The sequence below is a fragment of the Podarcis bocagei genome (assembly GCF_964188305.1).
Source record: "Podarcis bocagei genome assembly, chromosome: 1".
Lineage (NCBI taxonomy): Eukaryota > Metazoa > Chordata > Lepidosauria > Squamata > Lacertidae > Podarcis > Podarcis bocagei.
Window position 1 is genome coordinate 52,006,050 of NC_138125.1, and position 24,436 is coordinate 52,030,485.

General features: G+C 47.6%; 1 protein-coding gene across 5 annotated transcripts in view; it reads right to left on the reverse strand.

Moving 5' to 3' along the window:
• CSTPP1 (centriolar satellite-associated tubulin polyglutamylase complex regulator 1) overlaps positions 1-24,436 on the reverse strand; it is a 161,090-nt gene that overhangs the window by 7,886 nt on the left and 128,768 nt on the right. For all 5 annotated transcript variants that reach the window (XM_081165928.1, XM_081165927.1, XM_081165929.1 and 2 more), the window contains 2 exons: positions 23,246-23,330; positions 1,746-1,831 (listed from right to left, as the gene is read on the reverse strand). In XM_081165928.1, coding sequence (XP_081022054.1) covers positions 1,746-1,831; positions 23,246-23,330 — 171 coding nt within the window. The remainder of the gene's footprint in view (positions 1-1,745; positions 1,832-23,245; positions 23,331-24,436) is intronic.

Below are 24,436 nucleotides of genomic sequence, written 5' to 3' on the forward strand. Positions count from 1 at the left end.
GGTTACCATGAATATACACTGTTCCCAAATTTCAGGGTTTTTACCCCTGACAGGTGCTAGAGTCTTCACTCAGACCCATTCTCTCGCTGGTTACCATCAGAAAGGAAACTGCCTGCCAGAAATAAAATACTTGGGGCTGCTTCAAGCATTTTGAATTTGCTACATGTAAAGGGTTTTTATGAAGATGTGAGGAAACCATGTACATGATGCCTATTTGTGGTTGTGCTGGTTGTATATTGATATTTTTCTTCTCCAGGTGTTTTGGGTTACAATGCAATCTGAGGCAGCATGGCCAGTATTCAGGTATGGTGGGTGCACATATCAGTGGAGGTTTGTTCACAACAGGTTTTTGATGGGGTTACACAGAATCAGGTGTGTGGTTTGGGGGTGCTCCTGGGCATAGTGTTATTTATGGACATGACCTCAGTGGCTGGGAGTGACTTCTATCAGTTTGGGTTCATTCACCAATTGCAGCCTTGTCTGGAGAAAGTGGAGCTGTCCCCAGTTACACATGCACTGGTTACATCCAGACTAAACTACTACAGTGATCTGCATATAGGACTGCCTTTGGAGACAGTCCAGAAACTTCAGCTGCTACAAACTTCAGCTGCCAGAATGCTTGTGGGAGTAGACAGTTTGATCACATCACACTGTTTTTGCATCAGTTGCTCTTGCCACCCATTTGTTTCTGGGCTCAGTGTGAAGAACTGGTGGTAACCTTTAAAGCCCTGAACAGTTCAGGACCAGATTATTTGAAGCGCTGCCTACACCCATATGAACCTACCCAGGCTAAGGACCTCCTACTAAGGTTGGCAAATACCAAAAACAGGGCCTTTTCAGTGTCAGCTCCACACTTGTAGAAGAACTGCTTCTCCCCTTTTCTTGTCCTTAAGCAGACCCTAAAGACTTCTTTATTTCACTGAGTTTCTTATTTTTCAAGCTGGACCCCCTGTATATACTTTTATCTCATGTGTTTTTACAGTGATACCTCGGGTTAAGTACTTAATTCATTCCGGAGGTCCGTTCTTAACCTGAAGCATCACTTTAGCTAATGGGGCCTCCTGCTGCCGCCGTGCCACCGGAGCACAATTTCTGTTCTCATCCTGAAGCAAAGTTCTTAACCTGAAGCACTATTTCTGGGTTAGCGGAGTCTGTAACCTGAAGCGTATGCAACCTGAAGCGTATGTAACCCAAGGTACCACTGTATTGTTATTTGTCCATTGTTTTTCAAAAGCCACCTTGTGAGGGCTTGCCTTTAAAGGAGTGGGTAGAAATATCTATAAACCAATAATAATAAATATGCAGTGAAATGGATGCAAAGTTCACACATGAAGAGGAGCCACATGTACTTTTCATGCTTTAACGTCAGTGTTTTCTGGAAATGAGTTGTGTCCGAAGTGCCTCTCTGGCTCAGGAGTGTGTAGAATGAGTGACCTTCACATGTAGTTCTCTATCAGGAGGATCTGCGTCGCAGGACAGGGCTTCCTGGCCTGTGTTGCCCACACTCCTGCCATATTTCTCCTGTCTAATGTAGCTGTGCAGGAAGACAGTGGCACCATGAGGGCAGGGCCACACTCAGCAGAGTGAAGTGCAGGGCTGCTGGCTTATCACGTTTTGAAGTTAAGTGAAGCAATACATATTACCATGTAAAAAAAGGGGGGGGGGCAATGGTGTGAAGCTGCTAGGTCTACAATCCTAAATGGGTCACTGTAGTAAGAGAGGCAAGGTTAGTAAGATGGGCTCACCTGAGTAGTAAAACTGGATCTGGAGGGCAAACAGGAAGTCTGAAAAAGACATCAAGCAGTCCACAGCATCATCCATGAGAACAATCCTGGAATGGAGAAGGAGAGACAGATAGCTCAACAACAGCCAGTTGCTAGGCCAGGTAACTTACAGCTGAGGCCAAGTTCACAGGAAGTGAGCAAGGACTCCTCAGAGTCACAAAACGAACTCACAAAGAGGGTCACAGCCCTTTATAGACTAGAACAGATGCACAAGCTTCCATGGACTGGAATCCTAGGAATTACCTCTGCCTATTTCCCAAAGCAGGTGATGGGAGGCAGAGCCAAAAGTGGGGCAAAGGCACACCTTGCCTCTCTCTCCCGGTGTGCCACACTGTTCTCTCTGTCTCTCTTCCAGCTCACCCAGCAGGCTGCCAGGGAATGAATGAACAGAGGTCTAAACTGCCAGAGGTCTAAACTGATCACATGTCAAGGGCTTCCCTGTCTTCCATCACTCCATCTCTTTCGGCTCTCTCCCAGCCACACACACACACAAGATTCCCCGCCTCCTGCTCTCTGCGCTCCCACCAGCCACACAAATTTAGCTTGAAGGCTACAGGTTCACCACCTCTGGCTTCAGCTGTTTTGTTATAAAGTGGCTAAATCTTTAAGGTGCCCTGAGACTGCTTCTGCTAAAACAGACAAGCATGGCTATTGGGTCTATCTTGTCGCCGGAAACCCCCCCCCACACACACACTGACACGTGTTACACAAGCACCACACTCACACATGCACACATCTTCCCCTTCCTGACCCTGGAGACGTCCCTTTTAGAGGGGCATCCCTTTAAAGCCTTCCGTAAATAAGGAAGCGCTAGCTTGACAGCTTCCCGCTATGGCACTCCGCGCAGTCCTATTTTTATTATAGGTAGACCGGCCGACCGAGTTCCGCTGTCAATCGGCGCCCGCCTCAGCCAATCAGCATTACCGAACAGCGCCCCTTGCGGCGGCCACGCAGGTACTGCAGGCTACTGCCGCTCTTTTCCTAACCCTTGACAGCCCTCAATACAAAGTTTCCGAGTTCAATTGACCGTGACTGATCTAATCAAAATGTAGCAAGCCGCTTCCTGAAGACGAAAGTGTTTGAACTTCAAAGACAATATCCTTTATAAATTCACTAAAAATCAGCCGTATTTCGGATTTTCACCGGACCACCTTTATTCTACTGTATATTGCAAGGACTATCAAAGGGATGGCCTGATATCAAACGGCCATAATCCCTTCACCGAGCAGTCACGTATTCTGTGCTCCTTCCTGGTATACGTGACAACCTTGATAGCCATCGGTGATGGGCTCAGACAGAAGGCTATCAGGGACATAATGAACTGCATATCATAGTGTATTCCGCGCGGACTCTCACAAAGGACTGTGACCGGATTCCCCTCAGGGGGGCAGGAACTTTGCCCTTTTCTTTTGTTCTTGAATATGGCTCATGTAGGGAGGGGGAAGGAGACTCCGGCCAGGTGTCAGGACACTCAAGTTACCTGTGCAGCTCCTCCCCAACTCCTCCTATTTTTAATATAATCATGATGTAAATATGATGTAATTCTGAGGGTGTAGCTAAGGGGATTAGTAACTAATAAAAGCTAGGGTCTCCCTTTGTTCGGGGCTTCCATTTTGCTTCACCTTGTGGGCGGTGGGAGTCCTGTCGCGACAGTCTTTCTAAATAAAGACCGAGCCTACTGGCTGCTGTTTTGCTCTGACTTGCTCTGGTCGGTGTCTTCATTTGCCCAAGAGGACCCTTGAATTTCCGTTAACAGTTGGCGACCGCGACTCAGGGACACTTGGTTCTCCTGTAAAGGTGAGAGGGGAGATAGAGGGGATCGGGCGCCACCGGGCAACCTTAGCCCGGGGATCCTTTTCTTCCTCTCCCTGCCTCCTCTTTGCGGGCGGTAATCAACCGTCACCAGAAGCCCAACCAGAGGGAGCAAAGGCGAGGTAAAGCCGGCTAAGGAAAGATCCCGGGATCTGCGGGGGACATCAACGGACGTGAGTATGGTTCCGAAGAAAATACATTGGGAGGAGGGTGGAAAATAACGTCTCCACAACAGCCAGATCTTTCTCTTTGTTTCCAACGTTGCATCTGCAAAATCTCGAACCTCCTTTCCCTTTTCTCCCCCGTTTTCCCTTTCAGAAGTATGGCCAGGAAAACGTGGTGCTTATTGTTTCTCTGACGTCCTTTCTCGGAGTCGGCCAAAGGCGTCCCCCTACAAATCTCTCCTTTTCTCCCCCGCTTTCCCTTTCGGAAGTGTGGCCAGGAAAGCGCGGTGTCTATTATTTCTCTGACGTCCCTTTCGGAGTCGTCCAGGGGTGTCCTTACAAATCTCTCTCTCTACCTTATTTGCCTGTGCAAATGAAGCCGCCCCTCCTGCCCGGCGACCTTTGTTAGGGATGACCCGGGTACGTGAGAACGCAAGGTCATTTGCTTCCTTTCAAACTTTTGTTTTCTCGGAGCCCGATCTGGCACTGCACTGTGCAGGCGTTCAGTAGGGAAGCCGAATTTAGTCTAAAGGTTAGGCAGGGGGCTGTTGTGGAGGGTAGAGGGGAGGTTCACAATTGGGGCCCCACATTAGGATTAGCTTTGAAACAGTACTGTGGTTTAGGTTCCGGGCAGCGACCCGTGGTTTAGGTTCCGGGCAGCGACCCGTGGTTTAGGTTTCCGGGCAGCGACCCGTGGTTTAGGTTTCCGGGCAGCGACCCGTGGTTTAGGTTCCGGGCAGCGACCCGTGGTTTAGGTTTCCGGGCAGCGACCCGTGGTTTAGGTTCCGGGCAGCGACCCGTGGTTTAGGTTTCCGGGCAGCGACCCGTGGTTTAGGTTCCGGGCAGCGACCCGTGGTTTAGGTTTCCGGGCAGCGACCCGTGGTTTAGGTTCCGGGCAGCGACCCGTGGTTTAGGTTTCCGGGCAGAGACCCGTGGTTTAGGTTTCCGGGCAGCGACCCGTGGTTTAGGTTCCGGGCAGAGACCTGTGGTTTTAAGCAAATAATTTGTGGTTCAGAAATAAGTAGAGATTCCACTAAGACTAGGACATTCCAAAATACTGAAAGGATCTTTTCTACCCCTTTCCTCCCAAACCCTCTTTCCCTTTTTCCCTTGTGTGTGTACGTCCATCCTTTTCTGCCTTTAGCATTCCTCGCTAGCGAAACCACAACCTGATAGAAAAGAAAGGATGGGAGCCCAAGCTTCCAAACACTCAGACTGGACTCCTCCCGGCGACAAGGCTTCCGCGGAGCCTTTCCGCCACAGGGAGGACTCTGATACCCCTCTTCAATTCGTCCTCTTAAACTGGAAGGAACTGAAAGGGAGAAAGGGGCTCTCTAAATCCAAGCTGAGGGACCTTTGTAACATCTCGTGGGTGGCCTTTACCCACCACCTAGAACCAGCTTCTAGATGGCCATCCCATGGCTCCTTTAATCTTCAAAAAATGCAAGCACTTAAAACTTACTTGGCTGATGAGAGGCCCCGACAACTATACTACCTGAACGCCTTTGCCGAAGCCCGCGAATTATTTCAACGGCAGCAAGCCCAAATCGTCCGCCAAATGGCTGTTTTAAGAACAACTGGACCTCCCCCATACGATGAGATTAGAGCTCAGGAGGAACAATTGGACCGAACCCTCGTCCCCTTCTACTACCCCGAACCCGAAGCACCCCGACAGCCAGGGCCTAGTGTGGGAGGCAAAGCAGGAGCCGGAGGGGGAGGCGCAGGACCAGGACCGAGGGAGAACGTAACAAACCCACCAAGCGCAGGACCAGGACCGAGGGAGAGCGTAACAAACCTACCAGGCGCAGGACCAAGAGGGAATGTAACGAACCCACCAGCCACAGCCACTGCCCCTCCCCAAAGCAGCACCCCTAACACACTGCCGTCCGATCCTTCCTCAAGCGCATCGAACTCGGCAGAGAACCAGGCTGACTTGGACCTTGGGCCTTTACTCAGTGGGCAGCTCCTAACTGAAGGAAGAGAGGGACCTGTTTCCAGTAGAACCAGAAATAGGGACAATCTGCTAAACGGAGAAATAGAAGGTGCCTTTCCACTGCGCGCATTACCTATACCTCCCGTCAGAGCAGGAGACCCTCCCCGTATGGTTTTTACTCACCAGCCTTTCCTTACCTCTGATCTAATGAACTGGTCTGATAAGATGCCCTCCCTACGGGACGACCCAGACAAATGCCACCGCCAAGTGGCTACCATCTTCTCCACTCACAACCCCACGTGGGCGGATGTGCATATGTTGTTGGGAGCCCTTTTTAATGAGGCAGAGAAGAGGGAGATCTTAGCAAAGGCAGGAGAAGCCCTTGGCCGGGAAGGGTACCAGCCAGGCCGTCCGACCTCAATGGCCCCACTGACCACTCAGACGTTACTTAACGACCCTGAGTGGAACTATAACACTACCGATGGCCAATGGGGTCTAAAAATCTTCAAGAAGGCCATCCTAGATGGCATCAAAGCTGCAGGACAGCGAACTGTAAACTGGACCAAAGTCCAAGCGGTCCTCCAAGGACCTGACGAACACCCTTCTGACTACTATTCACGGCTAGTCTCCGCTATTAAGACCTGGGGTGGAATAGACCCGGAGAGCCCACAGCACGAAGTGATAGTCAAAGGGTTCTTCAAAGATCAGGCCACCGCCGACATCCGAAAGGCGTTAAATTCACATCTCGGATACGATGGAAAAACCATAAACGAAATCCTTTCCATCGCAAAGTCCGTTTTTAACTCAAGGGACGAGAGGAAGAAGAAAGACCAAAAACCCGACCAGCCCCGAGTATTAGCTTATGCGGCCGCGGTTCCCACCTTCAAAGAAAAGTTTAAATCAGGCGGGCCGGAATTACAGGATGAACGCGTCTGTTTCAACTGTGAGGAAGTCGGACACATAAAAAGATACTGTCCTCTTCTGGCCAGGAGGTCTGACTATAAAAATTCTAAACCATACAGGCCAGAATACAAGGAAGGTGCATATCCTAGGAGTAGGGAACCTATCTCTTCCTACGATGCGAACCGACCCCCAGCCCAAATGCAGCCCCGTGCGGGACCTCCGCAACCGCGGCCCCGAAACCTACCCTACGGCGCCACCAACCCCTTTAACCAAGGGAACCATCCTACAAACCCGACCCACGAAATGGTGATGGAAGAATATCAGGAACAATGACAATTAAAAGCAGATCCCGCCTCCTTCTCATTTCTCTGCCCGGTCTTACAATTATCCTCAACAGATCCCATATGCACTATGCAAATCGATGGACAGTCCTACGACTGTCTCTTGGACACTGGAGCCACTTACTCCACCCTCACTAACAGCCATTTAACCCCAGGAGAGGAAACCAAAACCGTGATGGGGCTTGATGGGATCCCCCGAAATTGCCCTTTATCCAAACCTGCAAAGGTCTCCGTCGGACCGTTGTCAGTTAAACATACTTTTCTATTGACCTCCAGTCCAGTCAACCTCCTCGGTAGGGACCTGCTATGTAAACTAAATGCTACTATTCAATGCGGCCAGGAAGGAATTTACTTACATATGCCAAATGACTCCATATTCAACTTCCAAGGAGTCCTGCAAGAAGCTAACAACAAACCCATTGATCTTCCTCCTGAACTTCTAAATAGCGTTCCTTCTTGGCTATGGGGAACTGAATCGACCTCTGTTGGACTCCTAAAGTCTGCAACCCCAGTAAAAGTCAACTATAGGAAAGACCTACCCTTTCCCTGCACTAAACAATATCCCCTACCTCCCGAAGCAATCGACGGCCTCACTCCGATGATCGATGAATTTCTAAAAATGGGAGTTCTAGTTCCCTGTGCCTCACCATGTAATACCCCCCTACTTCCAGTCAAAAAGCCGAATACCAACCCCGTAAAATGGCGCTTGGTGCAAGACCTTCGATTGATTAATTCCTTCATCATTCCCAGACACGCCGTGGTGGCAAACCCACACCACCTTTTAAGCACCATCCCGGAGGGAACTGTAGTTTATTCCGTAATAGACCTCTGCTCCGCTTTCTTCAGTATTCCCGTGGATCCAGAAAGCCAGTTTCTTTTTGCTTTTACCTGGCAAACAGGCCAATTAACGTGGACCCGGTTACCCCAGGGATATGTAGAGTCCCCAGCAATTTTCTCCTCCATATTACACCAAGATCTCCTTGATGTGAACCTTCCGGGTGGCTCAGCCATCAGGCTTTATGTAGATGACATCTTACTCTGTGGACGAGATTTGGAATCCTGTAAATCAGATACTATAACTCTCCTGACAATATTAGCACATAAAGGCCACAAAGTATCCCCAAAGAAGATACAATACTGCCAAAAGGAGGTAAAATATCTTGGCCACATCCTCGGACAAGGTACCCGTGCTCTCACCACCGATAGAATCGAGGCCATAACCAGACTACCCCTTCCAAAAACCAAGAGACAACTCAGGGGCTTCATTGGAATGAGTGGATTTTGCCGAGCATGGATCCCCCGTTATGGCGAGTTCACTCGGCCCCTCACTGCAATGACGCATGATAGCGCCCCAGACCAATTGCAATGGACTGCAGAGGCACTCGAAGCCTTCGAATGCATCAAACGGGAATTAAGGTCATCGCCCGCTCTTGGACTCCCAGATTATAGACTGCCCTTCTCTCTATTTGTCCACGAAAACAAAGGGGTAGCCTCAGGCGTCCTTACACAACCGTTCCAAGGGAGGAACAGACCTGTGGCTTATTACAGCCTACAGCTCGACACTACGGTACTCGGAAATGTAGGATGTCTTAGAGCCGTAGCCGCTGCAGCTTTGCTTCTAGAAAAAGCCCAAGAAACGGTTTTGGGACATGAATTGACTGTAAACGTTCCCCATGCGGTGGCCACCCTTCTTAGCCTACAAGGCTGCCAACGCTTCACGATACAGAGACTGAATAGATATGAGGCTATCCTCCTAAGTCCATCAAACGTAACCATTAAAAGAGTAAATTCCCTCAATCCCGCAACCCTCCTACCCCTCCCAGACGATGGAACCCCACACCACGACTGTAGCCAAGTGGTACGACATGCCGAGAAACCACGGGGAGACCTTGACTATCTCCCTTTAGATAACCCCCACCTAGTACTGTACACTGACGGGAGCTCAAAAGTAGTCGGAGGAGAACGGAAAAGCGGGTATGCGGTCGTTAGTGACACTGATATCCTGGAAGCACGCCCTGTCCATGCCAAGTATAGCGCACAGGCGGCCGAACTCATCGCTTTAATCCGGGCATGCGAGTTAGCAGCAGGAAAGAGGGTAACAATCTACACAGACTCCAAATATTGCTTCGGTTTAGTTCACGCTACCGGACAAATCTGGTTGCAGAGGGGCTTCCTAACGGCCGCAGGCACTAAGATCGCCCATGCGCCCCTAGTGCAGCGCCTTATGGATTCCATACACCTTCCCGAGGAAATAGCGGTAGTGCACTGCAAAGCTCACACCAAGGGAAAAGACCCAGTATCTACAGGGAATCGCTGCGCAGATCACACAGCACAAGAAGCAGCCCTTCAACCGCTAACTTCAGATAATGAATTCCAGGGACCCCAAATTCCATCGGACATAGACTTTGACCTAATGTATAAAACCGCCACCCCGGAGGAAAGGCAAGGGTGGGAAGATCACGGAGCTATCCTTGAGAATGGCATCTGGTACCTTCCCGACAAGAGACTTATAATGCCTAGACTGTGGGTGCCCAAGCATGTCAGAATTCTCCATCAGTGTACTCACTGGGGAAGAGACAAGCTTATAGACTCAGTTCAACGCTGCTGGTATGCCCCCGGACTGGCCCTTGCCGCTAAGACGGCAGTAAAGAACTGTCACACTTGTCAAACCTTTAATCCTAAGCATACTGCCAGAGGTCCACCTGGAGCCAGACCATGGGCTTTTGTCCCTTTTGAAAGTCTTCAAATTGATTTCATAGATTTGCCCCCTTGTCAAGGCTACAAACACGCCCTCGTCATCATTGACCAGTTGACTGGATGGGTAGAATGCCTCCCAGCCCGCCGAGCTACTGCCCAAATGGTTGCGAGAACTCTACTACATGAAATAATACCACGCTTCGGGGTACCCAGACATATAGATAGCGACAGAGGCTCCCACTTCACCTCAGAGATAGTTCAACAAGTCGCGGCAGCTCTAGGGATCAAATGGAAACTGCACACCCCCCCCCCTCTGGTGGCTGTCCCCAATAGATATTTTATCATTTAAAAAATCAAACTTGGAAGAGAAAAACCTAACATATGAAGACTTACTGATAAGCTACCGTGAAAACTGGAAACTAAGACCATACGAGGAACTGAAAGGAAAGCTGAAGGGTTGGCTACAGTACCATCAGATCAATGCAAGATGGACGGAAGACAAAAAAGTAGGAATGAGCGAAAAGAAATCAAAATTCCAAATTGAAATAATTGAAAGTAAATCTAAATTATTATCCAAATTGTATAATATCTTATTGGAAGAGGATACTAAAGATGTAGAAATTAAAGAGGTTATGGTAAAGTGGGCAAGAGATTTGGGGCACAACATAGAATATGAGAAATGGTCGAAATTATGGAATCAGGGAATAAAATTTACAGCAAGTGTAGCAATTAGAGAAAACCTAGAAAAGATGATATACAGATGGTATTTAACACCAGAAAAACTAAATAGGATGTACAAGACCGGTAACAAGGCTTGCTGGAGATGTAAAACAAATGAAGGGAATTTTATACATATGTGGTGGATATGTGAGGGAATAAAAAAATTTTGGAATCAAATATATGATGAACTAAAAAAAATATTTAGACTCACATTTCCCAAAAAACCAGAGGCCTTTTTACTAGGGATGGTAGGAAAAGAAATACCGGAAAAAGACAAAACCCTGTTCCAATACGCAACAGCTGCGGCTAGAATGTTAATTGCCCAGAATTGGAAAAACCCAACTACACCAACGGTGAAGGACTGGCAACTGAAGTTATATGATTTTATAGAATTGGCAAGAATGACGCAAAGAATCAGAAATCAAAAAAATACAAAGTTAAAAGAGGATTGGAATAAATTTATGGTATATATTGAAGGCGATTCTGGTAACCTAACAACTGTAGTAGGTCTGATCTAACTCTTCCGATGTTATAAACCATAAACTAAAAACTAACACCAGCTGTAAGACGAATCTATCGAAAGTAGAAACCCGAAATCAAGAGGGAAGGAAGTCGATATAAATATGTGGTACGTGTTTTTCTTTTTTCTTTTTTTTCTTTTTTCTTTTTCTACTTAATGTCCTTTTAATGTTTAATGTCTAACTTTTAATGTCTCTTTTTGTGCCTTTTTGGATGTGTGTGATGAAGGAAATACAATAAAAAGCATTTATTAAAAAAAAAAAGAAACTGCACACCCCATACCATCCCCCATCCTCAGGCCAGGTTGAAAGAATGAATCAACAGCTAAAGTCACAACTAGGAAAGCTTTGTAAAGACTCTGGAATCAAGTGGATCAACGCTCTCCCCTTAGTTTTACATAATCTCAGAGCTTGTCCCCGAGGAAACTTAAACCTATCCCCCTATGAAATACTCTTTGGTAGACCCTCCCCGGTATATAATACCCAATTTCCAACATCCGAGTTGGAAGTAGGCGAGTCAGACTTAACACAATATGTGATACACCTACAGAGACAACTCATTCGCCTCCACAGATACGCGGCCTCAAACCAAAACATCCCCCTAGATGAAAACGTCCACCCGTATCAACCAGGGGACTGGATATTAGTAAAAACATATCACAAGGTACCCCTACAGCCCACCTGGGAGGGCCCCTACCAAGTACTTTTAACCACTCCAACTTCTGTTAAGGTAGCTGAAAAGACAGCCTGGTTGCATCACACCCGCTGCAAGCCGGCTTTGCCACCTGAACCCACACCGGACGACTCGCCCTACCACGTCCCACGCCAACCAGCAGACGACGACAACTGCAACGAGCGGGACCAACAGACCGGACCAGATCGGGGCACGAATCGAGCCCAACAGACCGGACCAGATCGGGGCACGAATCGAGCCCAACAGACCGGACCAGATCGGGGCACGAATCGGGCCCAACAGACCGGACCAGATCGGGGCACGAATCGAGCCCAACAGACCGGACCTGACTCACCTCTCACATCAACACTTTGGTCTTCCGAACTCATCACTACACCTAGCCAGAAAGATAAACCCCCCATCCGCCTGAAACTCCGCAAGGTATCACCGCTCCCCATTTGACAGCTCTGCAGTTTGACAGCTCCACCGCTCACCGCTCCCCATTTGACAGCTCTGCAGTTTGACAGCTCCACCGCTCGCCGCTCCCCATTTGACAGCTCTGCAGTTTGACAGCTCCACCGCTCGCCGCTCCCCATTTGACAGCTCAGCAGTTTGACAGCTCCACCGCTCGCCGCTCCCCATTTGACAGCTCTGCAGTTTGACAGCTCCACCGCTCGCCGCTCCCCATTTGACAGCTCTGCAGTTTGGCATCTTCACCTCCCGCCACTCCTCATTTGACAGCTCTACTATGACAACCACCATACCCATCCTACTCCTCCTCCATTTCACCGCCACCTTTTCCCAGAACTCCACGAACACACATACTTCTTGCCCTGGATTACAAACTGAATACAAATACCTGGACTTTGGCATCGTTGATATGGTAAAAAGAGGAACATTAGACCGCCTTGGGGATTTTGAATTCTGCCTACCAGAGACCCGCGTCCTCCTTCGACACTCCATCTCACCTGTCCTCAACACACACCAAGCCTGGGAACTTTTTGTTCGCTCACCATCGTTCAGACCTCTAGGGAAACTCATCCTTACCAGAGACGGCCCTTGGAACCGTGCCCATTGCCTCAATGGTTCTTACGTACTTTTCTCAGACGGTACACCTGAACAATCACTGAACTGGACTGCCCTCGATAATGGTGGTGGAGAATCAGTTTATACTGACCAGAACCACCCCACTGATCGTCTGATCCACGGATTTTACTGCCAAAGGGTAGATTCCACCCCCCGCCGAACCATTTTACAAGGCATCTGCCTCCGAAGGTACTGCTGCGTCTGGGATATTGGATTAGCCTCCAATTGGGACGGCAAAGCATACCTAGAAGGATGGCATCACTCTGTACCGCCTACAGCAGAATGGGACACCACCGGGCCGCAGAGATGCGGAGGCCTAACCACCAATTTGACCTACTTGTTGCGCCAAGACCCCCTTCATCCTGCCGGCACTGCACCTCGACAAAGGGGGGAACTGTCGATGTCCCAAGACCCCAACAACAACGACCTCCTGTCCACCTGGCATTCCAATACCTATGTGAAACTCATCTCCCAAATCGCAAAACAAACAATCACCAACGAATGCTGGATCTGCGCCAACGCTCCCTCACACCTCCACAGTGGCATACCATTCCTTGGAGTGCCCCTCACCTTGGAACAACATCTTTCCGCTGATGTACGGTCCTGGAACCTGACCGCTGTGAACTTAACCCACCAGTACATCTACCTCACCGGACCCACTACAGGCGACCTCTGCCGAAAATTCAGCGGCAACGACAAAGTCATCGGTGAAAGTACCTGTAAGTACACCATTGATATTACCTTAAGCGGCAGAGTTACCCTATGGCACCAAGGCAACCCTTCTACCCACCCTACTTTACTGTCCGCATGGAAGCGTGTGATGAACTTGCCTGATCCCTGGGACCCTTCCCCAATTTCCCAGTGTTTCTTCCGCACCTTCAATACTGGGCGCATAGACTCGTGCCTGCAAGGGTTGTTCTGGATCTGTGGCCACCGCGGCTACGTATGGGCTAGCCCCCACTCCCGTGGCACCTGTTACCTTGGACTGATTTTACCTGGGGTCCGCGTTACCCAAGAGCTTCCCCCTGGAAAGAAGCGAAATAAGAGAGCAAAAGACTTGTCGGAGCTCTCCGATGTTGCAGCCAACGGGGAAACTTACGGCCGAGCCCTCTTTCCCGCCTATGGGGCCGGCTCAAACCACGTTGACATCCTTAAACTGACTGACATACTGCTGAACTTTATGGAGGAATCCAATGCAGCTACCCAATCCATCTTAACTGAACTAACCGAGGTCAGGCAAAATTCGATCCAGAACCGCCTTGCTTTGGACTACGTACTCGCCTCGACTGGAGGGGTTTGTGCCCTCATAGGAACCGAATGCTGCACACACGTCACCGACCAGACCCTAAACATCACAGGACACCTTAATAACATCTACAAATTGACCGATAAACTTAAAGATATCCAACATGAGGGCCTGTCGGACGCTCAACTCTGGAGCTGGCTACCGGGGTCGACTTGGATAAAACAACTTCTGGGGAACGGCCTCTTAATACTGATCACTGTTGCCATCTGCGTTGCTTTCTTCTGCTGCATGATTCACTGCTTCCCGATGTGCTGTCAAACTTGCGGCTCCTGTCTTCCTGCCCTTCGTCCGCGATCAACCACCATCTATAGGCCACCGACGGCAGAGATCCAGTCAACTCCCATCGAATTGGGACCTTTGCATAACCTCCGGACCCTGGACTCTAGGTATGACATCCCAAGCCTCTATTGATTATGCGGAGAAAAGGATTGCACGGCTTCCTTGCCTTTGCAATCTTATCTCCGAAGGGGGGAACTGTCGCCGGAAACCCCCCCACACACACACTGACACGTGTTACACAAGCACCACACTCACACATGCACACATCTTCCCCTTCCTGACCCTGGAGACGTCCCTTTTAGAGGGGCATCCCTTTAAAGCCTTCCGTAAATAAGGAAGCGCTAGCTTGACAGCTTCCCGCTATGGCACTCCGCGCAGTCCTATTTTTATTATAGGTAGACCGGCCGGCCGAGTTCCGCTGTCAATCGGCGCCCGCCTCAGCCAATCAGCATTACCGAACAGCGCCCCTTGCGGCGGCCACGCAGGTACTGCAGGCTACTGCCGCTCTTTTCCTAACCCTTGACAGCCCTCAATACAAAGTTTCCGAGTTCAATTGACCGTGACTGATCTAATCAAAATGTAGCAAGCCGCTTCCTGAAGACGAAAGTGTTTGAACTTCAAAGACAATATCCTTTATAAATTCACTAAAAATCAGCCATATTTCGGATTTTCACCGGACCACCTTTATTCTACTGTATATTGCAAGGACTATCAAAGGGATGGCCTGATATCAAACGGCCATAATCCCTTCACCGAGCAGTCACGTATTCTGTGCTCCTTCCTGGTATACGTGACAACCTTGATAGCCATCGGTGATGGGCTCAGACAGAAGGCTATCAGGGACATAATGAACTGCATATCATAGTGTATTCCGCGCGGACTCTCACAAAGGACTGTGACCGGATTCCCCTCAGGGGGGCAGGAACTTTGCCCTTTTCTTTTGTTCTTGAATATGGCTCATGTAGGGAGGGGGAAGGAGACTCCGGCCAGGTGTCAGGACACTCAAGTTACCTGTGCAGCTCCTCCCCAACTCCTCCTATTTTTAATATAATCATGATGTAAATATGATGTAATTCTGAGGGTGTAGCTAAGGGGATTAGTAACTAATAAAAGCTAGGGTCTCCCTTTGTTCGGGGCTTCCATTTTGCTTCACCTTGTGGGCGGTGGGAGTCCTGTCGCGACAGTCTTTCTAAATAAAGACCGAGCCTACTGGCTGCTGTTTTGCTCTGACTTGCTCTGGTCGGTGTCTTCATTTGCCCAAGAGGACCCTTGAATTTCCGTTAACAATCTGATTTCATGGTGTGTGGATGCAACATTAGAACCCTGTGAAAATGAAAATAATGAAGCACTAAGAGCTGAGCTGCCTCCAAGAGACTGTGTGCTTTCAAGGAAGGGGGTTCTTAACTTATTTCACTTGTTCCTAAAAAGGTGGTGATGGAGGGGCTTCCTGACACGTAAGCTTTGGAAACCCACACGTATCAGTCCTGCCTTGGCCAGTACGAAATAAAAATGTCATACACGTAAGATACAGAATCAACATTTTCTGACAGCACATTCTGGAATCCTAAAAGAATGAAGGACACATTGCCTTCTGCTATCCTGGTTTAGCAATAATGGCAAAGTACTCTACACATAAAGGATAAAATGAAGACAAGATTGCAGCAACAAATTCCTCCTGTTCTGACCTTGGACAAACACAGCTAATGCTAGCAGGAAAGAAAAGGGCTTTACTGTGCCAATTTATGCTCCAGTTCCAAATATTTCTGAAACTAGCAGAACAAGATGAAAGCGAAACCTGGGATGCTCCTATGAAGGATTCAGGAAATAATCCTTTTGTTTCCTTCATCTCTCAAGTCTGGGCTGCTCACTACAATGAGTAGGGAGAAGGGAGCACTTTGTGGGGAGTGCATTAAGGGCCCCCACATCTGTTTAGTGGGTTCTGCAGGGCACATGGAACTATCATTTGTGTTTTATGCTTCCTACTTGGTGACAAACACTGACATGGCTCTTGGTTTGCATCTGTTTGCCAGTTTTTGTCCATATAAAGACCCCATGCACGAAATACACAAATGAGAGGTGAACTTGAGAATGGATAGACAAGAATCATAGAACTGTAGAGTTGGAAGGGGCCACTAGGGCTAACTAGTCCAACCCCCTACAATGCAGGAATCCCGTGCCCAATGTGGGGCTCAAACCCACAACTCTGAGATTAAGAGTCTCATACTGAGCCATCCCAGCCTAGAGAGATCCTGTTAGGGCAGCTGGGCCTACATCACAGCCTACAAACGCACCTACATACAGATATACCATTTGCTCTTCATAAAACACTTAGGGTCAAATGGGGGAAAACTCATTTTGCTTCCATAAACAGTAAGCTCTGTCATGGCTTTGGCAAGCATCCTCCAGCATTTGTCCGTTCATATGGTTCTAACACAGAGCAAACTGTATCCTTCAAAGCAGGAATGCCTTTTACTGGGGAGGGTTTGGGACTAGGACCCCCTTATAATCCAGAGTCCTGGGTTGCTCCAACTGGTGGAAGAGGCTTGCGGAAGCTGAGCAGGAGGAGGAGACAGAAGAACAGCCGGACGCATCTGCGGGAAAGGCTTCCCTCTCCGCCACTCGGACCAGCTCAGTTCAGTGAGGCAAATTCAAGCACACAGAGCAGCTTGAATTAATTATTGCCAAGAAGAAAGGCTACGGCTAAGAGGGTCCCCAGGAGAAAAGCCACTATTTAAAACAAAACCCTTTGAAGATGTCGAAGTGCTTCTGTTTTATTTATTATGTCCCAGAAACCGCCTCCTCCTCCTGCTGCTGTCTAGAGCGGCAGCAGCTCCAGTTCCTAATTCCCACTAATAAGCACGTTATGGAGATTGTCGGTGGCCACATCAAGGAGATGGCTTTGAAGCTGGAAGGCAGAGCATCTTCCATCTCCCAGGCAATGCAGCGCAGCCTCTGGCATCCAAAACCACTCTTCAAGCCCTTGGAAGTGCTACAGGCTGCATCGGTACCTCAAAGCTTCGCACCCCTCAGGTAGCCCCAGCGAAGGCAGCCGAAAAGCAGTTACCAGGAAATATCTGCTCCTGGAAGAAAGAGGGTGAAGAAAAAGCCGGGGGCACTGAAGTCATGCTGAGTTTCAGTGGTGAATTCAAGGTCTGACCCTTAATGGAGTCGGCACTCCTTCTCTCCCCCCACCCCGCCCCAATTCTAGAAGTGCTGGAAGGCTGTGATAGTTGTCTGAAGCTCTGCAAAGGTATTTGAGGAAGCTAAATTAAGGGAAAACCATAAAGCTATGCCAGAAGGTGTCTTGAGGAAGCACCTAGCTGGAAGCAGGTGTCCTTTGGTGTTGGGTTACCGGCTCCAGTTGGCCCGAGTGTCTGTTCTCCAGAGAAGACCAGTCATGGGTAGAGCCGGCCCAGTTGCTTAAGAGGAGGGTGAGCGACAGAGTTATTTCCCCAAGTGAACTGCTGGCTGCACAGCTGAAGCAACTGTAAAGCACTGCCAGGGACATGTTTATGCTTCTCCTAAAGAGCTGAATGGGAGGAAAATCTGAGGAAGGGGAGGAGCCACAAGAAAGGGACGCGGTCCTAATTTATGGTGACATCCTGGAGCTGGAAATGGACCGGCACGAACTCTCTAGAAAACAGATGTTTGTGGACAGGGGGAGGAGAAACGTCTCATCCTTCCCTTTCTATTTTTCATATTGCACTCCAAGCACAAGGTTACAGAGCCCGGGCGATGCTTTGCATATTGTGGAGCACTCAATTTAATGCCTTTAGTTCATGGCAAAAACTAAAGAAACACAGAGGTGACAGAAGGACTACAAGTTGAAAATAAGGCATCTTGTAGATCAGATGTGGTAGTCTGACTCTGCTTTTCTGTAAGTTAAGTCCCCTCTTCCTCCATCCATCCATTTTATCAATTCCTGCCTTCAGCATATTGTGAAAGTAGGGTCCGTTAATGGGGACATTTTCCTCCTAAGGTTGCTAGCTGCTGAGGGGTGGGAGTAACCGCTCTTCCAACCATGGAGAAGGAGTGAAGAAATAAGCCTCCCTCCACATCCCGTGCTCTGGCTTCCTAGTAAGAATCACACACCCCTGTAATTAATTAGGGAAAAATAAGCTCCATCACTGTATACTACCCATTAAATGAACATCTAGCTTGGCCCTAAGTCAGCAGGTGTCACAGACAGAAATTGGCCATGATATGAAACTCCAGCAAGCCTACTTTTCAGCAGCAACAAGTTGAAACTGTCAAGCGTATGTTATGGGGTGGGGAATGTTTGTTAATCAGCACAATGTCATCAAGGCCCTTGTTGAAATAGCTGAAATCTGATCATTCCTTTGAACAGATGCAGGGAGGGGTCTTGATAAAGCTCCTCATCTGCTATAGACTGGCTGGATGCAGGGGGAGGGAGGCACCCCCTCCAGGAGAAGAAGGCTCAGAGCCAGGGGATCATGAGTGGTCAGAGGGGCAGAGGGGGCAGACTGGGAGGAGGAGGTTTGGAAGCTGAAGAGGTAACAGGGTTTAGTGAGCAGGAAGCAGCTGTGACAGACAGGAATCCAGAATCAGGGGCGGGGGAAGGTCAAGAAGCAAAGTGGAGGCAGGCTGCTGAAGAAGCCAGCAAAGCTCTCCCTCCATCTGTGACCAGCTCCCCTTCCCCCTGGTCTCCCAGAACAAGAAGAGGAATGAAGAGGGCGGAGCAAAGAGAGACCAGGCGGAGGAGCCATAGGCTGATAGAGAAGGAACCTTCAGTCCTCGCAACTGCTTCGTTGGGGCTAAGCCTACTGGGAAGGGTTGCTGTGACCACTAGGACTGAGCTGTTTTGATTTCTTTGAATAAAGAGCTAACTTACCTGACACTGGGTGTTTTGTTGCTGACCCGCCCCTGAGATCAGAACTGAGGGAACTGCCCGGCACTAAGCGGACTTCTCTCATACCTCTACCACCACACCCTTTGGGAAGGGCTGACTTCAGGTAGTTTCAAGGTTACAAGCAGCTGATGTGTGGGACACAGCCCATCACTCCTTCTATGGTGCTGGAGACAGAATGGCCCCTGCTCTTCGAGCCAAGCTGGATCAGCTCGTGTCTGTGTCCAGGCTCCCCATTCTTCCTGATCACCCCTGTTATGGGACTGGGAGCCCATGCAGAGAGCACTTAATATGAGCAAAGCCTATTATTAACCAGCAGGCCCAAATCATTGCTAAAAAAAAGAGAGTTAGGCACAGTATATGGTGCACTTGCAATTCTGCTGCAAGTCCTAATAGTTTGCTTCTAGCCAGATAACCCTCCTCTTTCCCACCCCACAAATCAAAGCAGGTTTATGTCACATATCACTGCCAAAGATGAAAGCCTCCAAACTGCCTGTGGCCGATGCCTTGCAGGGAACTCACCTGCGCTTGTGGGAACTAGCCCTGTTCTCTCTGGTTTCGTCACAAGAGATGGAGGCCCAGACTGCACGTGAAGCAGCAGACCTGCATCTTTAAAGATGGGTCCGTATCTGCCCCTTTCATGTGGGGTGGGGTGTGATTCATAAGGCCAAAGGGGAACATGGGTGAGGGTTCTTGGAACTCCCCCACTCGCCATCACCCCCTCCTGGAGAAATACACACACAGCCTCTCTCTCAGAAGTTTTTCTAGCAGCCAGGCTTACTCCCTGTATCAGAAGGTGACTAGAAGAAAAGTCTTTGGAGAGAGGGACTGGAGGGAGGGATGGGAGCAGTGGGCAGGCAGCTCACAGCTCACCACTCACCTACCATTTGCCCCTTTAGATGCCACCCCATGAATGGAGCCAACCTGTGTTTAAAGATGCTGGATCACACCTCGTTCTCTTCTGCATTGCGGCTGCCTCTCCTCTCTGCCCCAACATCGTATGTGACCTCTTTCTTTCATACTGTTTGTTATCAGCACATAGCAACAGGCCTCCAAAGAGCTGGCTGCCCTGTGAAATCATCTCAGCCATGCAGCTTCAAGGATTCCAAAAGGCCCGTTGGATTATGAACGATGCCTGCCTATGAAATCATAGCCCCCAAAGCTTATCGATAGGTGCTGTCACTGAGTGGACTGATGGTAAGCGTTAAGTTATATCCTACTTGAAAGCAGAAACAAGAATCCTGGTTGGCAGGGGAGGTGACAAGCATGAGCCTGCTTGCCGATACTGAATCGAAAGAGCCAGCTGCCTGGGAAAAAACGATCTGTCCAGCTGGTGACACTAATGGCCCATCGTCAGCCAGGGGCTTCCGATGTACGAGTAGGGGGAAACGAAAAGAAAAATGCAGACAAGAGTATCAGAAGGTGTAGGAGAGGAAGGAGAGGCAAAACCAGCTTCAGGTTTAAGGCAGTATATCAAGTGACTTCCCTTGATTAGCTGCGTGGGTGAGAGCAAATTGTTAGCGCAAGGAAGCTCTCAAACCCAGAAGAGCAAAGGCAGTGAGATCATTCCCACCTGAGCCGGGGTGCCTCAGACACAGATCTCATTTTTCTCTCACACCTGCCGTCCCAAAGCCCCCAGCTTGTCTGTCTCCAAGGCACAAGCAGACAACAGAGGAGTTGTGCGAAGCCTGCCCCCCTTCAGTGGGGCCTCGGGTTTACAATGGCTTTGCAGATTAAATTCCTTGACACAATCTTCAGCACCGTGCCTCCTCTCAGATTTATGTATTCAGACTTATAGCCTGCATTGTGAAGACTGTGGACCAATGAAGTTATTCCTGGCAAAAATTCTCATTTATCCTTGCAATCAGCTTCTGAAGTAGGTCGCTATTAGTTTCTTTTTTCTTTTCTTTTCTTAAATGCTTTATTAATTTTGCAAAAAACAATCAACAAAAACAAGCCAAGATCAATACAAATTACAAAAAGAAAAGAAAAGAAAATTCATACATCAAAGATTCCATTATGACTTCCAATCACCCCATCGTGTTTCCTGGGTTACATTATCAACTGCACACTTTCCATTGTCTCTCATAAATTGTCTCAAATTGTCTTGGTTTTCTAAAATTTCCTACTGTCATGCAGGGGTCAATCAAAACCTGCCAGAGAATTTAGATGTTTACAATGCTCTTTTAGGTATACTCTGTAAATGTCCCATTCTCTAATAAACCTTTGTTCTGTATCATCTCTCATTCTTCCTGTCGTTTTTGCTAATTCTGCGTATTCTAGCATTTTTGCCTGCCAATCCAACTTAGTGGGAACAGATTCTCCTTTCCATCCTTTAGCTATTAAAATTCTTGCTGCATACATGAAAATTCTCCTCAGATTTTTCAGAATATCATTAATAACCAGCAGAGAGGCTTCGGGGTTTTTTGCAAAGGAAATTTTAAAAATCTTTTAAAGTTCATTGTATATTGTTTCCCAGAATCATTTTATTTGTTTACAGTTCCACCAAATGTGGATCATCATGTCCTCTGCCTCTCCAACAAATGCTTGACCTGATTTTATGTATTTTAGCCAGTTTTGAAAGTGTTAGATACCAACGGTGAAGCATTTTCATGAAATTCTCTTTCAGGTTATAGCACGTAGTGAACTTCAAGTCTTCAAGTCACTTTGCAAACTGAACTGAAACACAGCTGACTCGCTCACTTGGTTAAAGTCAGCCGATGAGTTCATTGGATTAATACCCAGGTTTCACAGGCCAGCTCTTAATACTCTACTAACTGGCTCTTGATTAAACCAGCAGTGACAATAAAGGTGACATGTGCCTTATTTCCCCCCCTTCTGCATGTTGAGTAAGATACTAGAGCATTGCAGAAAGCGTCTCATGATTCATAGAGCCTGCTGCAGCAGGCAAACTTTGTTTTGTCAATTCCCTTAAGACCATACCTAATTCTGCTGAGAACCAAAAGGCAGATCCTCTTGCTACTGACACTGTCTTTATGTCTATTAGACTCTTAAAAAGTGGCTTTCAACTGGGTTCTGGAAAAGCCCTGGTGGTTCCTTGGAGGGTTCTTCATGAGAAGATTAGTAATGGCCAAGAAGCCTCCCTGAAGTTCCTCATAGAATCATAGAATTACCAAGCTGGAAGGGACCCAAGGGTCATCTATTCCAACCCCCTACAATGCAGGAATCTTTTGCCTAACATGGGGCTCAAACCCACGAACCTGAGATTAAGAGTCTATGCTACCTTGACAGTCTTCAGGAGACAAGGCAATACAGAAACATATTCCTGAAGATAAAACAATTGAAAACCACTGATCTAGTATGACACCCTCCCACACTCAGTTTGCATGCTTTTCATGTTCAAAAGTTTATTTTATTTATTTAAACAAAATTAATATACTGCTTGCTTGACAGAATATCTCTCAAGTGGTTTGAATCTATCAGCACACCAACTGTGACTTGTTTTCAAGCAACTTTACATATAAATCTGCCCATATCCAATTCAACATAGACTCTGCCCCAACTGCGGCATCTAAGCCAGAGATATGTCAGGCTATCCGTTGCCAAAATTGCTTAGATTACTCGATCATTGGATGTCAACAGGATGCCTGGGGAATCTCGCATATCAGTCTGGAGTCCATAAGGGTTTGGAACTGAGACCAGAGGAGCTGTTCCTTGGAAGATTTCAGACTGAAAGTGGATCAAGAATAAAACCCATTCCCCTTCTCCCAGAATTTGAACATGAGGTTCAGCTCTGAAACAGATCCCTTTATATTAAACCAAAACATGCAGTACAAACCCCCAAAATAAACATATTGCTTATGGCAAATACTGCAATTTTAAGAGACAGTTCAGTATTCATTCTTTGTTTTAAGTCAGGGTACTAAAAGCATTGAAGTTTAAATGGGTACCGACAGCAGTACAGTCAAATGTACAGGCTTCCCTGTATTGAACACAAAAGCAGTGATCAGGACAGACTTGTGTCCCCCATGTCTGTGTTTATCATAGGCAACCTGCATCATTCCAATTGCATATGCACCATGCACAACTGGCAGTGCCAACACTATTTCAGTACAGGCACTTTTTCTACCCAAGTATAAAGCAGGAGCTGATTCTCGCTGTAGGAAATAACCACAGATCTAATTGCTGAAGGAGTGCTCACCTTGCTGCTTTCTGTGTAAGCTCCATGGGGAAGTCAGGACAAAGCAGCTGCAGGAGGCAGTGGTACTCCTTGGCTGTCAAGAGGTCTGCAACAGAAAGAGAAGGATATTATTACTATTTGTGTTCGTTCAGTTTATGAGTCATTTCCCACCACCATCACAGAACAACTTGCAAAAATTAAAATAACAATGCAGAACGAAGTGTTAAAAGGCAATGTCATACAGACAAGAAGGTGGGCAAAGCATAAGAGAGACTCAACCACTAAGGAGTCAGAAGGAAGCAATTTCCATGCCAACCTGTATTTGTCACAATCAGCACCATTTCTGTTTCGCTGCAGTTCAGTTTCCAACAAATATTTCATTATTTACCTCACTGCCTGCTAATTAACTTAAGTTATATAACTTACCATAACATATGTGACTATTTATGTGACTTGCACAACTTGCATTCATTTCAATGTAAAGGAAATATCATAACAATCTTTAATCAGTCATCAATCACGTATCATTTGCATGGGGGGTGACGATGATGTGAAGGAAAACAATGGTGTTAATTCACTTGGCTGATTTCCATTCCTGACCACAGACAAACACACCAACTGCAGCAATTTCCGCTTTCTTTTCCATTTTTGCTGGAATATGCCAACATTCCTTTATTTTTACATTTTTCTTTATGACATTATTCCAACTAATCAAAGCAGATGACAGTTTCAAATCATTGAATCTTTTGTGAGATGAATTCACCCCTTTGCCCACACAGCTGAAGTATATTCTTTTACCATTTACCATTTATTTATTTAATAAAATTTCCAAATCCTCGACTACCGGAAAAAAATAATGGTTGGGCTAGTGATGGCATAAAGTGCACAAAGGACGTTTAGAGTTTGTAGGGAATTCCAGCATTTGGGGAGTGGAACATCTGCTTCCTTAACTGTCTAGACTCTTTCTTTCTTTATCCATAGGCCCCAAATGTTCCTTATTTACTAACACCTCTCCTCCTGCCACCACATTGCTTTCTGCCAAAAAGAAGAATCCAAATTCTGCAAAAAAAATATGCATGTATGCAGTTTTCTGAGTTCAGTAAGCATATGTCACATTGTTTGACTTAGTATATTTTAAAAACAAGTTAGTTTTCTTATTACGGGAGCCAGATTTTCTTGCCAACAGAGTATGAACATGGAAAGTGACAATAG